This window comes from Heloderma suspectum, chromosome Z (genome assembly GCF_057233095.1).
Source record: "Heloderma suspectum isolate Gila_16-S chromosome Z, 16-S_ref, whole genome shotgun sequence".
Taxonomy (NCBI): Eukaryota; Metazoa; Chordata; class Lepidosauria; order Squamata; family Helodermatidae; genus Heloderma; species Heloderma suspectum.
In genome coordinates this window covers 16928583-16949009 of record NC_139476.1, presented here as the reverse complement: position 1 = coordinate 16949009, position 20427 = coordinate 16928583, and the positions used below count along the sequence as shown (strand labels likewise).

Here is a 20427-nt window from a genome sequence, read left to right as displayed (position 1 = left end):
TTCAGCTGGGTGTGTGTGTGGCAGGGGAGGGTGTCTCTAACGTGGTGCCTCTATTAAGAAAAAAAATAATTTCAAAAATTGGGAGTCTGGCACGTTGCAAAGGGAAGTTGTGCCTTCCGGCGCCATCTTTACTTAGGTTCCAAATAGTGGCGTTGCATTACACCCCTCCCCTCCCTTCCCCAAGCCTCTGTCTCGTACTTTGGTTCTTGGGCAATTTCCTTTTGGTCTCGCTTGTTTGCCTTCTGGGAAATGAATGTTTTCTGACTGGCTGTGCCCACCCTGGCAGCCATTTTGTGAAAGTACCTACAAGTGAATTTTTCAAAGCTGCCTACTGCCCCCAAATGGTTAGGGTTCCTTCTGTCAGACTGCAACCGCCAACGCTGGAAGCTGCTGTCCAGCATGTTAAGTTGGGGAAAGCCCTCATATCTCTTCATTGTGGTCCTAGATGGCCAATGTGGTGTAGTGGTTAGAGCACTGGACTGGGACAAGCTGGGTTCTAGTTCCCACTTGGCCATGAAGCTCGCTAGGTGACTTTGGGCCAATCCAAATCTCCGCTTAACCTACCTTGCAAGGTTGTGAGGAAGATCATGTACGCCACCTCAGACTCGATGCAAGGGGGGAAAAAAACTGAATGTAAATAATAAACACGCATTAGGATCCTTTTACCAAGCAGCCACCAGTAAGAACCAGCTAGGGGGAGTGATTATTTTTGGCTCCAACTTCCAGTTTAGTAACTTCAGCTCCATCCAGCTGACTAACCTTAATCTCTGTGCCTGGTTCCAAGTATTAATTTAATAAGACCACCCAGCTACCTGAAGCCAATTCTTGGCCTTCTTAATATGTATCACTGTTGCAGCCAGGTCACCTACGCTCTCTTTTAAAGCATCCGGCTAGAAACAGAATGTGAGAATGCAACCAACGTGTGTTTGGAACACAGGTCACTCTTGTAAGATCACCAGGGGTGGGCGGCCGCTTGCTGATCCTGCCCTTGTGCTACGTTCTGTATTGTGTGACAAGCATTTCAGAGTTTGTGGTTCTTAAAACAAATTTAATCCTGCTCTAATTCTTAATACTTCAGCTGCCTCCCAAAGCCAAAGGTGAGGGCAGGAAAGGAAGGCAGTGTTTTCTGCGTAAAGCAAACGGGTGTTGGATGAGGAAGGCGCTGTCCCGGAATGTCTCCACTCCATTTTCCCCCCTTTTGTTGAAATATATTTTTTTATTGCATTTCTGCCAGTTTTACAAAAATATGACAAAAATAACTTAAAGAAATCGAGATCCCCCTTTTTTGTCTCCTTTGTTCGAGTCACAGAAATAAATTAAAATGCAGCAAATTAATAAATAGAAACAATGAATTTCTCCTCCCCCCCACAAATATTCCTCTTTTGTACAGTAATTGCTTGGAAGAATAAGTCATGAAACGGACAGGTGCTTATATAAATACTCAAGAGATCGAATGATCTGTGTCTGAGATTTGCCATGGTTGCTGCAGGTTTGGGGGCGGGGGTGGAGAGCCACCCCCTTCCAGTCGCTGGGGATTCCTGTTGCGTTCAAGCGCTGCTTTCTTGGATTCCGTCAAGTGGACTTTGTTAAGCTTTGGTAGGCTGTGACAACCGTTCATGGATACTGGGTCATAGCAAAAAACACCTTCCATGATAAGGCAATGAAGAAGCCGCCCCAGCTGAATACACATGTAATTCGTACTCATGCTCCAATCTGGCAGATTAAGAGGCCTGCTTTGGCGAGGGGCCAACCTAGCCCAAAGGACGGAGCAAGGGGACCGCAGGGACATGAGCCAACCAAGGCAAGCGTCCCTTCCTTGACAATGGCTAAGGCTTGCACTTGGATTCTCTTCCGCCACTTGGCAAGGGCGGAAAGGAACCCAAGGACAACTTCAACTGACCCGCCAGCCTTCCGCACCTACTGCCTATCACCGTAATGTGGTGTTATTGCTGTCGCGAAATAGCTCCAAGATGATGCAAGCACAGGAAGAAGCACTGAAAGTGGAAGAACAGCAGCAAGCAAACGCATGCATACCAACTCATTCTTTCACATCTGGGCCTGGCAGAGACGTCTGCTACACCGGACACTCAGATGTCCCTGGAACAGTGTAGCAGCACGGAGGACAGACCTCAGGTGTTGCTTTCTTCTTTTATTCTTCTTCCTTGGAGGATTTCGTGGCTGAAAACAGCCTGCCGGCAATGTACGGTCAACATACGATTATTTCAATGGCTTTGGGGGGGAAATGCACTAGCGGTAAATGGTGTATTGAATCCAGGGCGATCATGGCTTGGAGGACAGATGGGGCGTGAATCGAGCACAGAGCCCTTCCTCTTTTGGGCAGCTGCTTTTCTTTTCCGTGGAACAACCCTTTTGGGACATTAAAAAATACGAAGCCATGTGGGTTTTTTTCCCCCTCGGGGTCTGTTGGAACCTGAGATGCTCTCTTGGAATGGTGTCTCTTAAGCTTGCGGCGTTCCATTTGCAGGGGAAGGATGGCGCTAATCTGTTCTCTTCACAAAACAAAGAGTGAGGATTTTGCAACCGGGAACCAAGTGTTAATCTTTTTTGTCAGGCTATAAAATAAAAATTGGTCCAAGCAAGCCTCACGAGGGAGACAGGTGTCCTAAAAGCTGCTGATGGGCAAAGAAGGATTTTCTCCCCCCTCCCCCCCGTAGCCCAATTGTGAACAATTTCAGCGACTGTGCAAAACACACACACAAAAAACACATTTGAATACAGCCTGCCAAATTAACCCCCATCCCCCATTTCCAAATGGTTAAAACTCTCGCTACGACTACAGCTCTAGCTAATGACCTATGTCCCCACTTGCAATGAGTGGGATGAAAGAATCCAACCCACTTTGTAAGACCCCGTTATTAATTCTGGATATTTTCTCTTTCAGCCCCAACTCCTCCCTTCCTCATGAAGTAGGAGGTTCAAAAATCTCAGCCTGGGGACAGCGGTCTCGTGTTGTGATCCTTATTGCAAACAAATAAATGATTTTTTCTCTTCTTTTAAGCATCCCGGTCCCTTTCAGAGGTCAGTCACTAAGATGAGGCTGTGCCTTTCCCTGCCCTTTACTTGTCTTCCAAGCCACTGAAAATGTTAAAGATCACAAGAGGAGATCTTTGTTTCCAGAGCCTCCCGTTCTGCCCACCCAAGTCCACATCACAGGAGCGTTAATTGCAGTGGCATTAGGCTCCTTGTCCCATTGGGACAGGAACGGTGAGAGCCGTCTCTTTTTCATTTTTAGTGCAAGAAATGTCAACCATGCATGGAGGCTGGCTCAAGTTCCCACCCCCAACTTCCATTGCTGCCCTGCCCTGCAGGACTGTTATTCAAGCAGAAAAGGGGAGCTTTTCCAACATGAGTCAGATTTTACTGCAGGGGGAAAGCAAGAAAAATATAGGCATTTTCACCTCAGTTTCTGGAGTCTGGTGCTCTCAGGAGGAGTGGTGGGACATCGTTGTCACCAAAATTTCACTTAAAAGATATCTGGGGGTTTCTCGACAGGAAAGGGGGAAGAAAAGCTTTGGAGGGAAAATAAGAGTTTCAATGAGTACTAGTGACATTTTCACAGGGGAGGTTGGGTTTCTACATCCTGAACTAGACATTCTTAAAGAAAACTGGAGAGTTGGACTTCTTTTGACTCAAAGGCTCAGCCACGACTGCCTGCACACCAACCCGCAAGTGAGAAACGGGGACGGGGAGAAGAATCATCTCAAATTTGAAAACTGGAGAAATTTCAGATGTGGCTTTTTAAAAATGCTCAACGCATATTGTGGAGTGGGTTGTCAAGACAGAGAGATGTAGAATATCCTTCCCTTTTAAGGCAATGTTATTAAAGTATTACATTTACCAAGTGAAATACTTTTGTTATTAAATACCACAACGGATACCTCTGATTTAACCATGATCCTTAACTGGTATTCTTGGAAGCGGGTGCCAAAATGGAATATGTATTATAACTGGAGGAGCAAATCTGACCTAGAATTTCCCCCATCCCAAATCCATTTTAGTCTAGGGTGAAAGTTTTGAGGCCAGAGAGGGTCAACAGCCCCTCAAAATGAAAGTTCTGGTCCCTGTAAATTCTCCTGGTAGAATTTCCCGCAAATGCCTTTCTGGGCTTGGTTCCCCTAACTAGCCCAGAGAGCAGTTCTTGTTGCAGAGTGACCACAGGGGGGACGGGAAGAGTTCGTCTCCTCCGAATGCACGAATGCACACACGAATGCTCCGAATGCACACACGAATGCAGACACATGGATAGGTAAGAGCCCTTCGTATAGAGCCGGGACATCCAGCTCTGATAAGAAACATATAATTTCAAATTATAGGCCAAGACTCAAAGCCGGACCGAGACATTTTGCCGCCTGAGGCCTGGAACAAAATGGTGTCCCCTCTGCTTCCACATACAAAAGCCAACTGCGTTTCCCACACTCCTGAAGGCAGCAGGAGCTTGGGGGGCTCAAGGCAGGCTGTGTGGCCCGCCGTTTTCTCCTTCAGCACTTCGCCACCGCCCCCTCTCATCTGCTGCCTGAGGCAACCAAGTTGCTCTGCCTCCCGGTAGGGCCAGCGCTGCTGAGACTGAGACCCACCAGTACCTCAGCTGGGCCCTCAATCCAAGCCGCGATGCACCCAGACCTCCCACCTCTCAGCAGCCATCTTGAACCTGCCCTTTCAGATCAGAACGCCTGCAAGGAGCAGTCTCCGAACTGCTTCGAAGAAGGCGACGGATTTTAGACCCCATAGAAACCTCCATGAATGACAGAGCTTGAACATAGAGGCTGTCACTATTTCTGCTTGAAGAACAAACCAGCAACTCACAGCTCCTTCGTCCTACTCCCCCCATGCCCCCCCAACCTCACCCCCAACCAAGGGGTTAGAGTTTGTGGCTCGGCCCACCCTCGTCCTCCTCCATGGTTCGGATCTCTGGCTCCTCAGATGCCTCCTCATCCGGCAACCCGTTAAGGTGGGACCTGCTGGCCAGAGGTCTCTCGCCCGGGTCGGCCGAGGGGCCATGCCGTGGCTGGGCCAAGGCCGCCCCGTTGCCCCCTTCCGCCTTGCTGAAGTTGAACAGTTTGCCGGGGTTGAACGGCTTGGTGGGCGACTGCACCTTCTCGGTGGCGGCCTCCCGTTTTGTCTCTGGGGACTTCAGGAACTTGAAGCTGAGGAACCCTGGGAGTTTGTTGTCAGTGCTGCTGGGGGACTGTGGGGAGCGGGCCGTCCCTGCGCCCACTGCACCCCCAGATAAAAACTTTCCCTGCAAGGGGATGATCTGCTTGAGCTTCATGACGTTGTTGGTGGCCAGCAGGGAGCTGGGTCGCTTGGGCTTCTCGGAGCCGTGGCCCGCCCCGCCCAAGCCCTTGCCTCTGGCCTGGCTCTTCTCGGGGCCGGCCTCCGCACCCCCGGCGTCCGCCTTGCCTTCCTCTCGGCCGGCCTCGCGCTCCTTCCGGGCGTGGTACTCAGCGTGGCGCTGGCGGTCCTCCTCCTCCCGCTTGCGGCGCTGCTGTTGCTGGAAGTGGTGCTGAGCCTGCCGCTCGTGTTTCTGGGGAAGGGCCGAGAGAAAGGGATGACTCTTCTCCCGCCCCTGGCCTCGCTTTCTACATTGGAAGCCCCTTGGGGCAGAGACCTCTCCTCCTTTATAAGCACCATGCACATTAATGGCTCTACACTTATTACGCCATGACATGCTACAACAACAACAACAACAACAACATCATCATTTAGATTGTAATCGCCTTGGGGCAGCAGCCTGTTTTCTCACTCTGTATTAGTACCATGTTCACTGATGGCACTAGATTATTATTACTATTATTATTGTGGCACTAGATTGACTGTATTATTAATTATTAATTTAGACTGTAATCTCCTTGGGGTGGCAAATCTGTTCTCTCATGCTTTGTAAGCACCATGTTTGCTGATGGCACCATATTTATTATTATTATGGCACGAGATTTACTGTATCGTCATCAAAGACCTTTCTCTTCTCCCAGGCATTTTAGAGACCTAGTTCTAAGCGATTACAGATGTTTTATGGATTCCAGTGCAGTTTCTTGTTTTGCATTCCACTGTATTTTATTCTTTTAAATATTTGTATTACATTTTATATTTTTAATTGTGTTTTGGAATGGCATTTTACTTTTTTAACTGGTTGTCAGCCACCTAGAGAACATTAGTTATGGGGCAGGTTAGAAATGTACTAAATACATACATACGTTACTAGATGTGGATAGTGAGGATGATTGTAAGCTCCTTGGGGCAACAACCTATCTCATTCTTTATAAGCACCATGCACACTGATGGAATAATAACAACAACAACATAATGTATTACTATTGCACTGTATTAATAATACTAATACTGCATTGTATTAATAATACTAATACTTCAAATAATAATGATGTAATCTCCTTGGGGCAGGGATCTCGTCACCTCATGCTCCGTAAAGTGCCAGGTACATGGATGGCAGAGAATTGATTCCAGTGTTATAAAGCGTGCCTCGAGGTTTGCTCTCCTGAACATCTTTTTATTCTAGGCCTGCAAGCGCTTATAACTTTTTATTACAACCGTTTTAAATATATGTACATATCTATACACACACAAACGCGCACACACACACACACACACACATATACACACACACCCTACACACACATCTATATAGAATGGAGTTGTTTTAATTGTTTATTTTTTATGCTTTATTTTTTAACTTTCTTCCCTTGACTTCAGCAAAGCTGCTGAAGCCGCTGGATAGAAAACACTCCTGGACAAGTGGAGTTTCCACCCAAAGATGGAATAAATAGCAGTCTTTGGCACTGACCTGGCGTTTCAGGAGCTTTCAGAGCAATTCATGTCTACGCCAACCCTGTACAGTAGGCCAGTATTAGCCTTGCAAACACTATACTGAGATCTGATCCATGTTTACTCCGAAGCAAGTCCTGCTACGGTCAGTGCGTTCAGCCTTCCCCAAATGGTACCCTCTGGATGTTTTGTACTACAAATCCCATCAGCCACAGCTGGCATAGCCAATGGTTGGGGGATGATGTGACCTGTGGTCCAAAACATGGAGGGTGCTATGTTGGCTTGGCCAAAAGGGAAGCAAGTTGCACCCCGCGAGGCTCACCTTAAAGGCCTCCCGCCGCTGGTATTCGAGTTTCGCCATCTCTTCCGCCACCCAGGCTGGGAGGTCTGGGATCGCCACTTGGATGACGTATTTGAGCAAAAGGGCAAAGTGCTGCGGGGAGAAGAGACGAGGGGAAAGGGAGGGATGAGCAGCAGCAGCAAAGCGAACCACAGCTCCCGCAACCCAGATCTCCAGCTAGTCGTCACACCCTCTTCTGCATGCTGAAAATAATGACAGCACTCTAGCCCAAGAGTCCAGGAAGGTCTGTACGCTCCCCAGAAGACTCCATTGTGAAGTCACAACGTGCCAAAAACTGTCCTCCTGTTTCCTGACCGTTTTCTTCCCCTGTTCCTCTGCCTCATTCTTGGGGTGGTTTAGAATTTCTTTTGGTGGTGTTTTTGCGCTTATCTTATCATTGCAAGGTGGCTGAGGGTAGGGAACTCAGAGAAATCCACGATGGAGTCAGATGAATTCAAATTTCGATGAATCTCACCTGAAGATTCCATAGTTGACTGGCTTTTCCTGAGTCATGTGGATTCTCTGAACTGTTTTTTAACTTTGGGGGGAGATTTGCGTAAATTTGCACTTGCTCTGATGGCGCTAATGCGCTGATGGCGCTAATACGCATTAGCACAAGTGGAACAGAATTCTTGTGCATTCCTAAAAAAATCTAATTCTGCCAATGAGTGAAAGTATAAGAAACATAACATGCCCAAGAGCCAAAATACAAGGCAGAGGTCGGGGATGTTGGAGAAATCCACGAGGGATTCAAATGAATTTGGATTTCTATGAATCCGACCTGCAAATTCCACAGCAGATCAGCTTTTTCCAAGTTGCGTGGATTCCACGAACTTGTGGACCTGTTCTTTACTTTTGGGGAATTTGCGCATATTTGCACCTCGCTAATAAGGCTTAGCGCTAATCTGCACTTGTGCACATGCGCATTAGTGCAAATGCACATTTATGTTAATGCTCATTACAGCAACTGTGCGTTTGCGCAAATGGAATGAAATTCTTGTAAGAAAAAAAATCTGATTCCGTCAATGAGCGGATGACAGAATGAAAGATGCCTAACAATATGTGAGACATAAATGGAATGGATTTAACAAAATCTGTACATCCCTAACTGAGGGCCCTGTATAATAGAAAGAATGGGGAGAAAAATTTGTCACTCCACTCTGCAGCCACCACAGCTGCCCACGCTTCCTGATCTGAAAAGGTCCTGTGTGGAAGGAGTTACCTCATTACATTTTCCCCCCAAGATTTAATTGACATGTGGGAAGCTGGGGAGGCTGCAGGCCGCTGGAGAGGTGACTGTACAACAAAATACAGGACACTCACACGCACCCTTGGGCCACCTCGTAACTATGGTAAATGCAAGAACCCCACACCCCACCGATGAGAATTTCACCAGAATGTTCTTCTCCTGCTTTCTTTCCCTAAGTTATATTATTTACTTAAAATAAAAATCCCAGCTTATTTCAACTTCAAGTTCTTACTGCCAGTAACGAAATCTTAGGGGAGGCGTGTCAAACTTTTAGAATGCGGGGGGATGGTGCAAAAGCGGGAAACCAACCAAATGATTGGCAGTCGGGAAGAAGGGGGTGGGGTCAAGCAAAGGAGGTGTAGCCACATGGGGAGTCCTGGAAAGGTGGATTTAGCCTGCGGGCGGCCTGCTGTTCCACATGCCTGGTTTTAGCAATCATGTATATTGATATTGTCATTTGACTGTTGCACATTGTACAGGATAGGCAATATAGAAATATTTTAAGTTAATAAATAATGAACTTCAAGGAGAAAACACAGAGAGGAGAGGGCGGTGGGAGGGAGGATTCTTGATGCAGCCCTTACCTCCAGCACCACCACAGATATGATGGCCCCCTCAGGGCTCAGCCATGGGAAGAGGCGCTGGAGTTGTCCGCACTGGCCAATCAGGTAGCAATTCACCATGATGGCTAAGACACCCATCGCCTCCATCACTTTCTGCAGAAGAAACAGAAGGCCACGCTTTAGGAGAGAGATGAACGGAGCAGACGGTATTTGGAGCGATTCAACTCCTGCATATCAAGCACGTCATCAGTCGCACGATTCATCCTGGAGCGGTATCTTTTTCATAGATCTCTGCAGGCTTATTTAGAAATACAGAATAGGTATGCCTAGGCATTACTGCAGTGTGATTACTCTAATGCTTTCTAGGGGGAATGTTTTATTTTCCAAAAGATATCCTTGGGGATTCTTGTCTCTTTCGGCATTTGGTCTGGCCCCGGAAGAAGGCCCGGAGAGATCGTACAGGGCCAAAACGTGTTGGACAACTTGTTTACCTGCCCCGTTTGGGAGCTTCCTGCAGGCAGCCGCCTGTCCACTGTTGGGAACAGGATGCTGGGCTACAATGGATCCGGCTGTCGTGCCCCTTTGTCAAGGACTCCTCTTCAGAGGTTGACCTACAGCCCGCTGAGCCGAACACCGCAGAGGAGCTGCCTGGGTCAGATCAGGGGGATACTGGCCCTCAGAGAAGACAGCCTTCTCCTCAAGGCACAATTAGCCTGCTCTTGAACTCAGAGGCACATACCGAGCAGCCGCCTAGCCCCAGAGAGTGCAATTGCTCAATGGTTCAGGTTCGGCTGGCTGCCAGATCCAGAAGTGCTCACCTGAGAAATAAGGACTCCTCCTTAGTAAAGGCACACTTGTAAGTAAACCATTCCTCAAGTGGCACTGATAGCTTGCAGCTCAGATCTAAAGGCGTGGGTCTAAATGCCTTCAGGGCTAGGTAGGGATGTCAGAGAAATCTGGGGGGGGGAGCAGAGTTCAACAGGTTTTCCTAGGCTTCCCCCCACTCCTGAATTCATTTTGGTTCCTGCTGCAACACCTGACTCAATCTGCAGCGAGTCAGGCCAGTATGTGGATTTTCCAGGCATTTTGCACATTTCCCCCCTCTGCAGGCCCCGCAGTTTGCGCAAATTTCTGGACCATTTGAGCAAATTGTGGGACCTGCAAAAACGGAAAATGCGCAAAAAATTTCCTGGAGTTTAGGGAAAGGCCTGCAGCTTGGCTCGTGGACACAAAGCGAGCCGTACACACTGCGGAATTCTGCCAAGTATAAATGAACCAGATTTCCAGTGATGGGCACCCCTACTCCCAGTGGAGGCTAGCTCCTTGAGAGTTCTGACTGGTTCCGACTGAAACCTGGAGCGGATCCACCGCCCCACTGACACTGGAGCCACCAGCTGCCACTGCCTCGTTCTAGGCCCAGAGGGCGGGCGCGACAGTGTACCAGACCCAGTGCCTCCCCTGCCCTTCTCCTGTGAATCGAGCTCTTCCCTGGGATTCCCCACATTTGGGCCTTGGACCGCTTTACTCGGCGTGCCTTGGGAACAACCCTAAATCCCTGGAGCAATGTCCCCGCACCTCCGAAAGGAGAACAGCAGCAGAGCTTTTTACGTTTTTACTGAACCCTGATCCTCACCTTCTGGGTGTCCTGCAAGTCAAGCTAGCCCTGCAGGGTCACGGAGGGAGGGAGGGAGAAGGAGAGGGAGAAGGAGAGAGAGGGGAGACGGAGGGACAGGGAGGGGGACATGGAGGGAGGGAGAAGGAGAGGGGGGAGGAGAGGAAGGGAGAGAGAGGGAGAAGGGGAGGGAAGGAGAGGGAGAAGGGGAGGGAAGGAGAGGGAGAAGGGGAGGGAAGGAGAGGGAGAAGGGGAGGGAGGGAGGGAGAAGGGGAGGGAGGAGGAGAGGAAGGGAGAGAGCGGGACAGGAAGAAGGAGATGGAGGGAAGGGGAGGGAGAGGGAGAAGGGGAGGGAGAGGGAGAAGGGGAGGGAGGGAGAAAGAGAGGGAGGGGAAGAAGGAGAGGGAAGAAGAGGGAGGGGGAGAAGGACCTGGAGGGAGGGAGATGTACAGGGAAGGGGGGTGGGAGAAGCCCCCCCCTGGCTCCTCACCTGCCACTCCCCGATGCTTTCCACCCGTTGCCCAAAGGGGCGCTGGAGCCCGGTGCATAACTTGAAGGCGTCGCTCCGGATCTCGATGATGTTGTTGATCAGGGCGCACATGGCGGCCAACGGGAAGGCAGAGGAGAAGAGGACCACATACCCAAACTGGATGAACATCTCCTGGTAGTCCTGAAAAGTGTCCTGGATGGGGGGGGACAACCACGGGACAGTCGGGGAAGGAAGAATGCCTCCCTTGTGTCAAGAGCTAGATTGGGCGTGGGCTGCTTGCATGCCCAAACCTGGCGTTTTGGCCCACAACTCCCATCAGCCCCAGCCACCATAGTCAATAGTGAGGGATGAGCTCACTCATCTTTGGAGGCTCTTGTCTGGGTGCTGCAATGGTATGCTGGGCAGCTACCGGAGGAAGAGCCTTCTCTGTAGTGGCCCCCCAGTCTGTGGAAAGCTCTTCCCAAGGAGATCTGCCTGGCACCTTGTTGCTCTGATTGTTGATTTCACTGCTGGTGGTACAAGGTTTTTAAATACATTAAAGTTTAATATTGAATTATTTTGATACTTCTATTGTCGTATTTTTATTGTTGCTTGTTGTTGTCGTTATTAATTATTAATTTTATTTTATTGGTTATTTTGTTGTGCAGTTTTATGTTTGTAAACCACCCCGAGGACATCTGCCAGTTGGGCAGTAAACAAATTGAATGAAATACATCCATCCATCCATCAACCTGTCATTCTGTCTGGCCCCTCCCTGCTGCAACTTGGCTTCTGCTGTCCAGGGTCACGCTCTTGGACATCTCCCTCCTTGACCAGTAATTCTGTATTTGACCCTTCTGACACAGATATGCCCCATCATCGGGTAGGAACGAGACATAAATATTAAACAAAACCAGACTTCCCCCACCTGGTGCCATCCAGATGTTTTGTCCTTCATGTCCCATCAGCCCCAGCTAATAGAGGCAATGGTAAGGAATGCTGGGAGTTGTAGTCCAAAACGTCCAGATGGCAAAGAAAATGACATGAAGGGAATCCCTTTGTTATCTCCGACCACAGATCAGAGAGAACATGGGGATTCCCTTGGACTTAGTGGGGTCTTGCACGACTGGCACTTGCAAGCCCTGGACAAGTCCCTTTCTCTGTGCAAAGAGAACAGCCTGGAGCTCTATGCCTCTTTCTCCACAGAGAAAAGAGAACAAAGAAGTGGGTGGGGTCGGATGATGTTACGGGTGGGGCCGGATGATGTTACGGGTGGGGCCGGATGATGTTACGGGTGGGGCCGGATGATGTTACGGGTGGGGCCGGATGATGTTACGGGTGGGGCCGGATGATGTTACGGGTGGGGCCGGCGCTTCGAGGCAGGGGCTCATCCCCTTGATATCTTCCAGCCTGCGGGCATGTGGTCTGCAGGGGCTACCTGGTTGCGCGTGCGCCATCCAAACTGGAGCGCTCACCTCGTACTTCTTCATGCAGCTCTCCACCTCAGCCTGGGCAAGGTGCGTGGTGTAGATCTCCTCCGGCGGGTCGATCCAGGAGCTCCGCGAGGGCTTCCGGCCCTCGTCCCCCTCCTCCTCCATTTCGTCCTCCTCGCCTCCCGCAGGGTTCTTGGCAGCCCGCGTCCTCCTGGCCCGCAGGATGACCGGGGGGTCCTTGGCCTCCAGCAGGCCCCTGAGGGGGCTTCCAGCACCCCCGTCGCTCTCGTCGTCGTCCTCGCACAGCTCAAAGACGGAGGCCGGGTCCACCCCTCGCTCCACCATGGTGGGGCTGCCCTCTTCCAAGAAGCTCACCTCCCCCAGGCTGAGCTCCCCGGCCTCGCGGTTGCCCTTCTCGATGAAGCTCACTTTCTTCAGCTTCAGCCCACAGTCGAGGACGCTCTCGTCTTCCGAGTCGGACTCCTTCTTCTCCTCGTCCTCTTCCTCGGGCACCCCGCAGCCGCCGTTGAGGCATTTCTTCTCCCCTGCTGGAGCCCCCAGTGGATTCGGCCCGTGGCCCGCCGGTGGGCTGCCTGGCCTGCGGGGCCGAGGTTCGGGCCTGTGGCTTCTGGCCGATGTGTACTTCTGGGTCAGCAGCCGGAGGAGAGTGTGGGCCACTTCCCGGATGTTTTGCAGGCTGAGGTCGCCACGCTTGAGCTTGCTGTACAGGTGGGGCTGAGAGACCTCCTTGACGTTCTGCAGGAACTGGCGAGTGATGAGGAGCGTGGCCAGCATCTGGCAGAGGAAAAGCATGTGTCAGAAAAGACTCCTGGGGGTACCCTCCTCCCTTCTCCTGCATCATTTCTTTTCCTCTGCCCTCCCCTTCCTGCTTTCCTTTCCTTTCGTGTCGTGTCTTTTTAGATTGTAAACTTGTGGGCAGGAACGTTTTCTTTCTTTCTTTCTTTCTTTTTCTTCTTTCTTTCTTTCTTTTTTGAATGAGGATCGTGTGTAAACTGATCCAGAACCCTTTTGGGCTGAGGAGCTAGAGAAAAATACTTTAAATAAATGAATAAAAGGAAAAAATGGACTGCAGACATTGGACAAAACGTCTGTTTTGGAACACAGTACTAAAGGCAGAGGTCTAGCAATCCTTTTTCTCAGATGGCAAATGGGAGAAGGAAAGAGCTATGTGAGGGTAACACAGTCTTCCCCAACCTGGTGCCTTCCAGATGTTTTAAACCAGGGGTGGGCAGAAGGTAGATCTCCAGATGTTTTGGACTTCAACTCTCAGAAACCCCTACTAGCTTGGTCAATGGTCAGGAAATGCTGGGAGCTGAAGTGCCAAACACCTGGAGATCAACTTTCTGCTCACCCCTGTTTCAGACTCCAACTCCCAGCATCCCTGGCCATTGGCCAGACTGGCTGGAGGATGCTGGGAGTTGTAGTCCAACCCATCTGGAGGGCACCAGGTTGGGAAAGGCATATACAGACATTTAAAAGTTAATTAGCAACCCAGCTGCCAGAACTGCGAACAAGAACTAGGAACATTTCAGAGAAATAGGCAACACTTTACAAAATCATTGGAAAAACAGGTTTCGCCCCCTTGTTAATAATGACGGTACATTTGCGCTGTTAAGCCACCTTTTTAAGACTGTTAAGCCATGTCTTTTTTCGCTTTTGCTTTCTTTCTGTTTCCCATATAACTGGATGTAAGTTTGTTCCTAGCAATACATATTTGATTGTTGTGTCAAAGTCTTCATATTTGTTTTTGCTGCTCTGGGCATCATTTTGGGGAAAATTAGGCTACAAATTTGATTCTTCCAAAGCAAATAAATAAATCAACAAACAAATACAATTTTTGCTTTACAAAAAGCCGTAGGGTGCGGTTGCAAAAGGCTAAACTTTTTCCTAACCTCCCTTGGGCTGGTCTACTTGAGAGAAACCAAATCCTAAAGCAGGAACTCAAATTCAATTGGTTTCTTGCAAGTTTGAGATCAGCACGCAAAAGGTTGGGGTCCTTCAGGTGCTTGATTGGTGGTCCTTTAGACAATCCATGACCTGAACTGCTCAGGGTAAGTGAAGGCCATGAAAGTGTAAGCCTTATTTTATTTTTAATCTAGGTGGAACCTCTTTCATCTTGCAATGGAAGGTATGCTGTGATCAACATTGTGGCTGTAAAGCAGCAGTGGGCAACTTCGGCCCGCGGGCCTTAAATGGCCCACGAGGCCTCTGCATCTGGCCCACCAAGGAACTATTTGGCTGTATGTTTTCTGACCAGCACTCAGCCAGCGGGAGCATTGGTAGAAGATGTCATATTTTTGCTAATGCTGATGAAATGATGGAAGAGAAGCTGTTATGGCACTGCATCAGATCACCTGATGTGAGTTAAAGCAGAGATTCCCATGGCCAACTTATCCCCATCACCCCCTGGCCACCCCTTCTGTCACCAGAGCGTACTTTGGAGACGCACAGTTGCCAGCCAAAACTCAGCAAGCCCTTAAAGGAGATGAGGAGGAGGTAGAGGTGGAGAGAGATGGAGGGAAGGACCGCGTCTTTGAACTGACGCACAAGGCTTTGGAAGAGAGAAAATATCAACAGGAGCTGTGGAAGGTGGCACATACAGACAGATAAAGACAGACAGAGAAAGAGAGAAAGAGACAGACGGGCAGAGAAGGAAAATGAAAAATTAAAATCAACCCAAATCAGACAAGGAAGAAATAAATGTGGAGACAAAATGGCAGACAAAATGGTGGATGCATTGTTTGGGACATCCCAGCTGAATGGAGATGTGGGGTTGGACTTGGCCAGGGACGGGCCACATGCAGGCCATATGCAGCCCCCTGGCCTAGACGATGTTCCAGCTCTGTGCTGCTGTGGGGTTTCAAGGTCAAAGCTGTCCTCTGCAGCTACGGCCACGTGTGGTGAGACCAACGATCCATGTAAGTGAGTGTGGCTTTGCCACTGGGCCATCCCTCCCCCCGCATCCCCTCCTCTGCCGGAAGCTCCAGCTGACGTTGCCCCACTACGCCTGTTGACTCCATACCTCCTTGAGCCGCTCCATGTCCTTGAGGTAGAATCCGATGTAGAAAAGACTTAGGTATGAATTTACAAATTGAAACTGTTTGAAGGCAAGCAGAGGGAGAGGGAGAAAGGGAGTGAGTTGATGAAACAAGCAAGAAAAAGCCCTGTTGTTTGCCCCCAGTGTCTGGTGCTCACAGGTGGACTTCCTCTAAAGCTGGAGGTTTCATTTAATGAAGATAAGGGCATAAAAAGAGCCTGCACGACCAGGCCAGGACACAATTCTGCCTTCAAGATATTTTCAATACGTCTTGGCTTACGCTAGCACAACTACGTGGCTACGCCAGCGCGACCCTGTGCTGGCGCATCTGCTGTGCCGTGTGGTTCTGCTGGCATCAAGCGGAAAATGGGATGGCGATGTAGATGGGATGGGGCAGAGGGGACGTTCCACACCCCTTTGGACTCTGACAGCAACAGTAGAGCAGGGCTTAACTATAATTCCTCCCGCTCCACGCCCCTCAGTGGACATCTGAGGACAGACACAACCCAGGCAGGTATGCAAGGGAATTGGGGTTGGGGGGAGATACCCAAGCCACAAACTCTGGCTGCTGCAACTGTCACTGGTGTCTCCCCCCCAACGCACCCTGCACATGAAAACTGTCCCTTGGCTAAACTATCTTGGTGAAAAAACACTTTGCTCTCACCCCCACATCCCCAGCAAAAAGCCGGTTACAACAGCAGCTTCCTCTGGCCCAGGCCCCTCCAGGCAGTCTGGGCTACAGGGAGTTGCAGTCCAACAGCTGGTTGGGGAAGGCTGGGGTATCTGATCGCTCTGTCCCAAGGAGGAAGACAACCCCCACACACACAAACAGAAAGAGGAATGGGGGGCTGCCCGTGGTTTTGCATGCTCACATTATCACACCGTCACCTGGTGGGCGCAGTTAGCAGGAGCGGCATCCGTCGGCACACTGCCCCTGAGCTTTGGTGATTAGTGGGAGCGGCATCTGCTCCTGAGCTTCATGAGAGTTTGTTCTTAAGACCCATCAACTCCCGCTCCCTGCAAATCTGACCCCAGCAAGAAACCCATCCCTGTGGATTTCGCCAGGTGCATTCTGGGATTCTATGCTGCGGAGGAGCGGGGAGCACGAATGAGCCCAACTTACCAACACCATCTTAATGATGAGGTTTTTTTCATAGGCACTCTGCAAGCGGTAATTTTCTGCAACGGGAAGAGAGGGAGGCAAGTTTGGGGCGGCGGAGTTCCCCAAACCCACCTGAGGTGGGAACTGGAGGTCCACTGTCCATTCTGAATTTCCCCCACCCCCAGAACAACCTCTTCTGAGTTTCAACGCTGAATTTTAAATATTTATTTATTTATTTGTTTATTTATTTCATTTCTATGCTGCCCGATTGCTGAAGCTTTCCAGCCAGTTCACAGAAATTAAAACCACAAAGCACAACATAAATCAATTAAAAAAAATGAAAGCTTATGAAAGAATATCTGGCAAGCGTTCGTCTGTCTTCTTCAACCTGGCGCTTTCCAGAGTGCCGGACTACAAATCCCATCATCCCCAGGCAGCCAGGCCATTGGAATTATGGAGTTTTCGGTTGAGGGAGGCTGGCATTGTCTGAGGCTGATGGGAGTTGTAGTCCTACACACCTAGAGGGCACCAGGCTACCTACCCCAATTTTCTCATCACGGCCACAGATATCTCCTTCCTGGATGATGGCACATTGTACATCATTGTAAAATTAAACCCATCAAGGAGATGCCAAGTCCACATCCGCAAGCTTAAACTTCCTTGCTTCCGAGTAAACCTTGCCCTGTAAAATGTCCAAGCACTGCAAGCTTTTTTGTGGGGGGAGCTGAAACATTTCACTACTGACAGCTTGTGAGCCATGCGCCGAATCATAATAATTTTTAAAAACCCAACAGATCCGCGGATATTCACCCATGTCGTTCAGCCAGTAGGCGATCTTTTTGTACAGTTCGTCGCAGGCGGTGACGATGACGGCCAGCATGATCTTGGGCAGGAAACGCACCATGCGTGGCAACTCTTCGATGCTCATCACCAATTCCTGGGGGGGGGGGAGAGGCAAGGTGGGGGGGGAGAGGCAAGCTGAGGGGGGATGTGCCGGCATTCCCACAATGCTCAGGCCGCCGCCATGAGGAGCCCCAAATGCCCCGCTCAAACCGCTGCAAATGGTGGAGAAGAAGCTCACAAACTCCCGTTTACATATTTCTTTAGTGCAGTGGTGTTGTGGCCTGAAGGTCGACACCGTGGGGCTTTTTTATTAGCAGGGATGGTGATGTCACCTGCCACCGATCTCAGGCCCCCCCATTTCCCCTGAGCGCAGCTGGATTCCTCACAGTCGCTGTGGGGAAATTAATTTTCCCAAAATCAGTGTATCAAGATGCAGGACAGAGAAAAGGAAGGACATCTTCACACAGTGCAGAGTTAAACTATGGAACTCGCTACCACTGGATGTAGCGATGGCCGCCAGTTTGGATGGCTTTGAAAGGGGGTTGGAGAAATTCCTGGAGGAGGAGAAGGCTATCAAGGGCTACTAGTCCTGATGGCCATGTGCTACTTCCAGTACCAGAGGCAGTGAGCCTGTGTACACCGGTTGCTGGGGAACATGGGCGGGAGGGTGCTGTTGCGCTCCTGTCCTGCTTGTGGGTTCCTGGCTGACAGCTGGTTGGCTGCTGTGTGAACAGAATGCCGGACTATATGGACCCTGGGTCTGACCCAGCAGGGCTCTTCTCATGTTCTTATTGTTCCCTGCTGTAGCGCAAAAAATTTGGGGGTGGCTCGGCCTTGAACAGGCAATTTGGACCCATTCGCTTTACCAAAGAACTGCTCTGGGTGAAGATAAAGCCCCTGAGAATTGGTTCGTTGATACAGAAAAACACCGCAGCCAGCCATTTTGGACTCTCCCGGGGGGGAGTGGCTAGCAGGACTGTCACGGGAGACGCCCGCGCTTCAAAGATTGGAACTGCCTGGGAACGGAAATGGCCTTGCTTGATGAGACGGAAGATTCAGCAAGCATTGTTGATCAGAGGCTGGCCAGATACCTTTGGGATGCTCTCAGGTGAGGGCAGAAAGGCAGAAAGTCCTGCCCCAGTCCTTCTCCCCAGAATTTGGTACAGGATTTGGTATGCCGCCTCTGAACATGGGGCGCGATACAACACTCATGTCATACGTTATATTTTTATTGGTTATGTTTAGTTTTACCCCCTCCAACAGATCGTTTGATAGTTTCCCAGCTTTCGTGCCCCCCCCCCCGCCCATTTAAGGGCACAATCCTATTCAGGCTTAGACAGAAAAAAGTCCTTCAACTCCCAGCATGCCCCAGCCAGCAGGGCTGAAAAAGGTTCTACTCGCCTGCTGTAAAGATAACCTGGAGGGGAAAATATCTTCCGGGGTGGGGGTGTGGATTTAAAAAAATCCCTAAAATAACATATAAACTAATAAACATATAAACTGCTTAGAGGTATTTTAAAATATGGACAGCGGTATATAAATCTATTAAATTAAATCTATTAAATTAAATCTGTTCAATCTATTAAATTAAATCTATTAAATCAAATCTATTAAATCTATAATCAATAATAATAATGTTATAATAAAGATATAATAAATAAGCTCAGCCTGCCCCTGAAAAATCAAAGTTCATGTTCTTTTCTTTCTTTCTTAGCCCTCCAAACTAGCGACCATCAGCAACTCTCACGACGAGAGGTTCTACGAGCTAGCGGTACAAATATTCCCATCCCAACGTCGGCCCTTTGGGCTGCCATAATGGCCACAATCCCTCCTCACCTGCAGTTCGAAGCAGCCCAGCATGGCGAGGAAGACGAAGGAAAGGCAGAAGATGCAGACGGGCAGGCTCACCAAACACTGGAACATCAGCCGTTTCCATGGCGGGTAGTAGAACTCCTCAGTGTTGGTCACCGGGCTGACCCGCTTCACGCCCTGCAAGGGGAGGAGAACAAGATGGCGTCTCAGGCACAGGGGGCGGGTCGATCTGGGGTGCCCACCAGATCTCTGGTGGTCCAGATGCCATTGCCATTTTTCTTTCCACAACCCTTCCCACCCCCGTGAAGGAGGAATGCATGGAATCACTGAGGGGTCTTGGGATTGTAGCAAAACCCAAACAAAACCACCAAGTAGGTCCCACAAGCCTGAAGGCTGCCCTCCCTCTTGAAGACCTGCCCTTCACTTCCAGGCGCATTTCGAGGACGGAGGACCGGATGGCTAGCGTAGGCTCCCACTGCCTTCTCAAAAGCCCCCACAGAAGGTCTACCCACGTAGGTCAGCCAAGTGTCACGGACCAGGTCTCTGAACTATCGTTCCCAGAGGATTCTGACCCTGTTTCCTCAGAGGCGGCAGCTCCGGAGTCAATGGTTCAGGGAGACGACTTGGCTACAGAAAGGCGTTGTGAGGACTCCACCTCCCCAGGACCCGGATCTCCATAAAGACCTCAGGGGCCAGCTCCTCTGTATCCGAAGGAGGTCTCATTGCTGTCCTCAGGCTCTGAGGACTCGGGCCTTGAGGACACTAGCATGCCACCATCTCTCCCACATCGTCGCAGCCTGAGGTGGCTAAAACAGGCGAGGCCCCTTTAAAGGACCAAGTCTCAGTCAGTATAGAGGCAGGGCCAACCGGCCTAAAGCCAGCAACACTCCTATTTAAACCTCAGTCTTGCTCTGCTCCTTATCCGAGCAACATGCAGGCAACCCTGTCCGGCTTCTAGCCCCAGCAGCGCTTGGAGCTCTCCGTGGTACTGATCTCTTTCCGTCTGGCTTCCTGTGGAACATGGTCTAACCTGACCCCTGCTCCAGATCTGATCCATAGTGGAGTCCTGCAACCCAAGCCACAGCACAGAGCAGCATCAGAACCCATGGCCTGCAATGGTGCACCAAGACCCATCCGCTGCATTC

At 50.0% G+C, this 20427-nt stretch overlaps 1 protein-coding gene across 1 annotated transcript in view; it reads right to left on the bottom strand.

Annotated features, from left to right (window-relative positions):
- Positions 1-4879: 4879 nt before the first annotated feature.
- ANO8 (anoctamin 8) overlaps positions 4880-20427 on the bottom strand; it is a 53249-nt gene continuing 37701 nt past the window's right edge. The window contains exons 9-18 of the mRNA XM_084826228.1: positions 19307-19459; positions 17438-17564; positions 16649-16704; positions 15511-15585; positions 14925-15068; positions 12510-13262; positions 11056-11247; positions 8975-9106; positions 7124-7234; positions 4880-5545 (exon numbers count right to left, since the gene is read on the bottom strand). Of these exons, the coding sequence (XP_084682354.1) occupies positions 4880-5545; positions 7124-7234; positions 8975-9106; positions 11056-11247; positions 12510-13262; positions 14925-15068; positions 15511-15585; positions 16649-16704; positions 17438-17564; positions 19307-19459 (2409 nt within the window). The remainder of the gene's footprint in view (positions 5546-7123; positions 7235-8974; positions 9107-11055; positions 11248-12509; positions 13263-14924; positions 15069-15510; positions 15586-16648; positions 16705-17437; positions 17565-19306; positions 19460-20427) is intronic.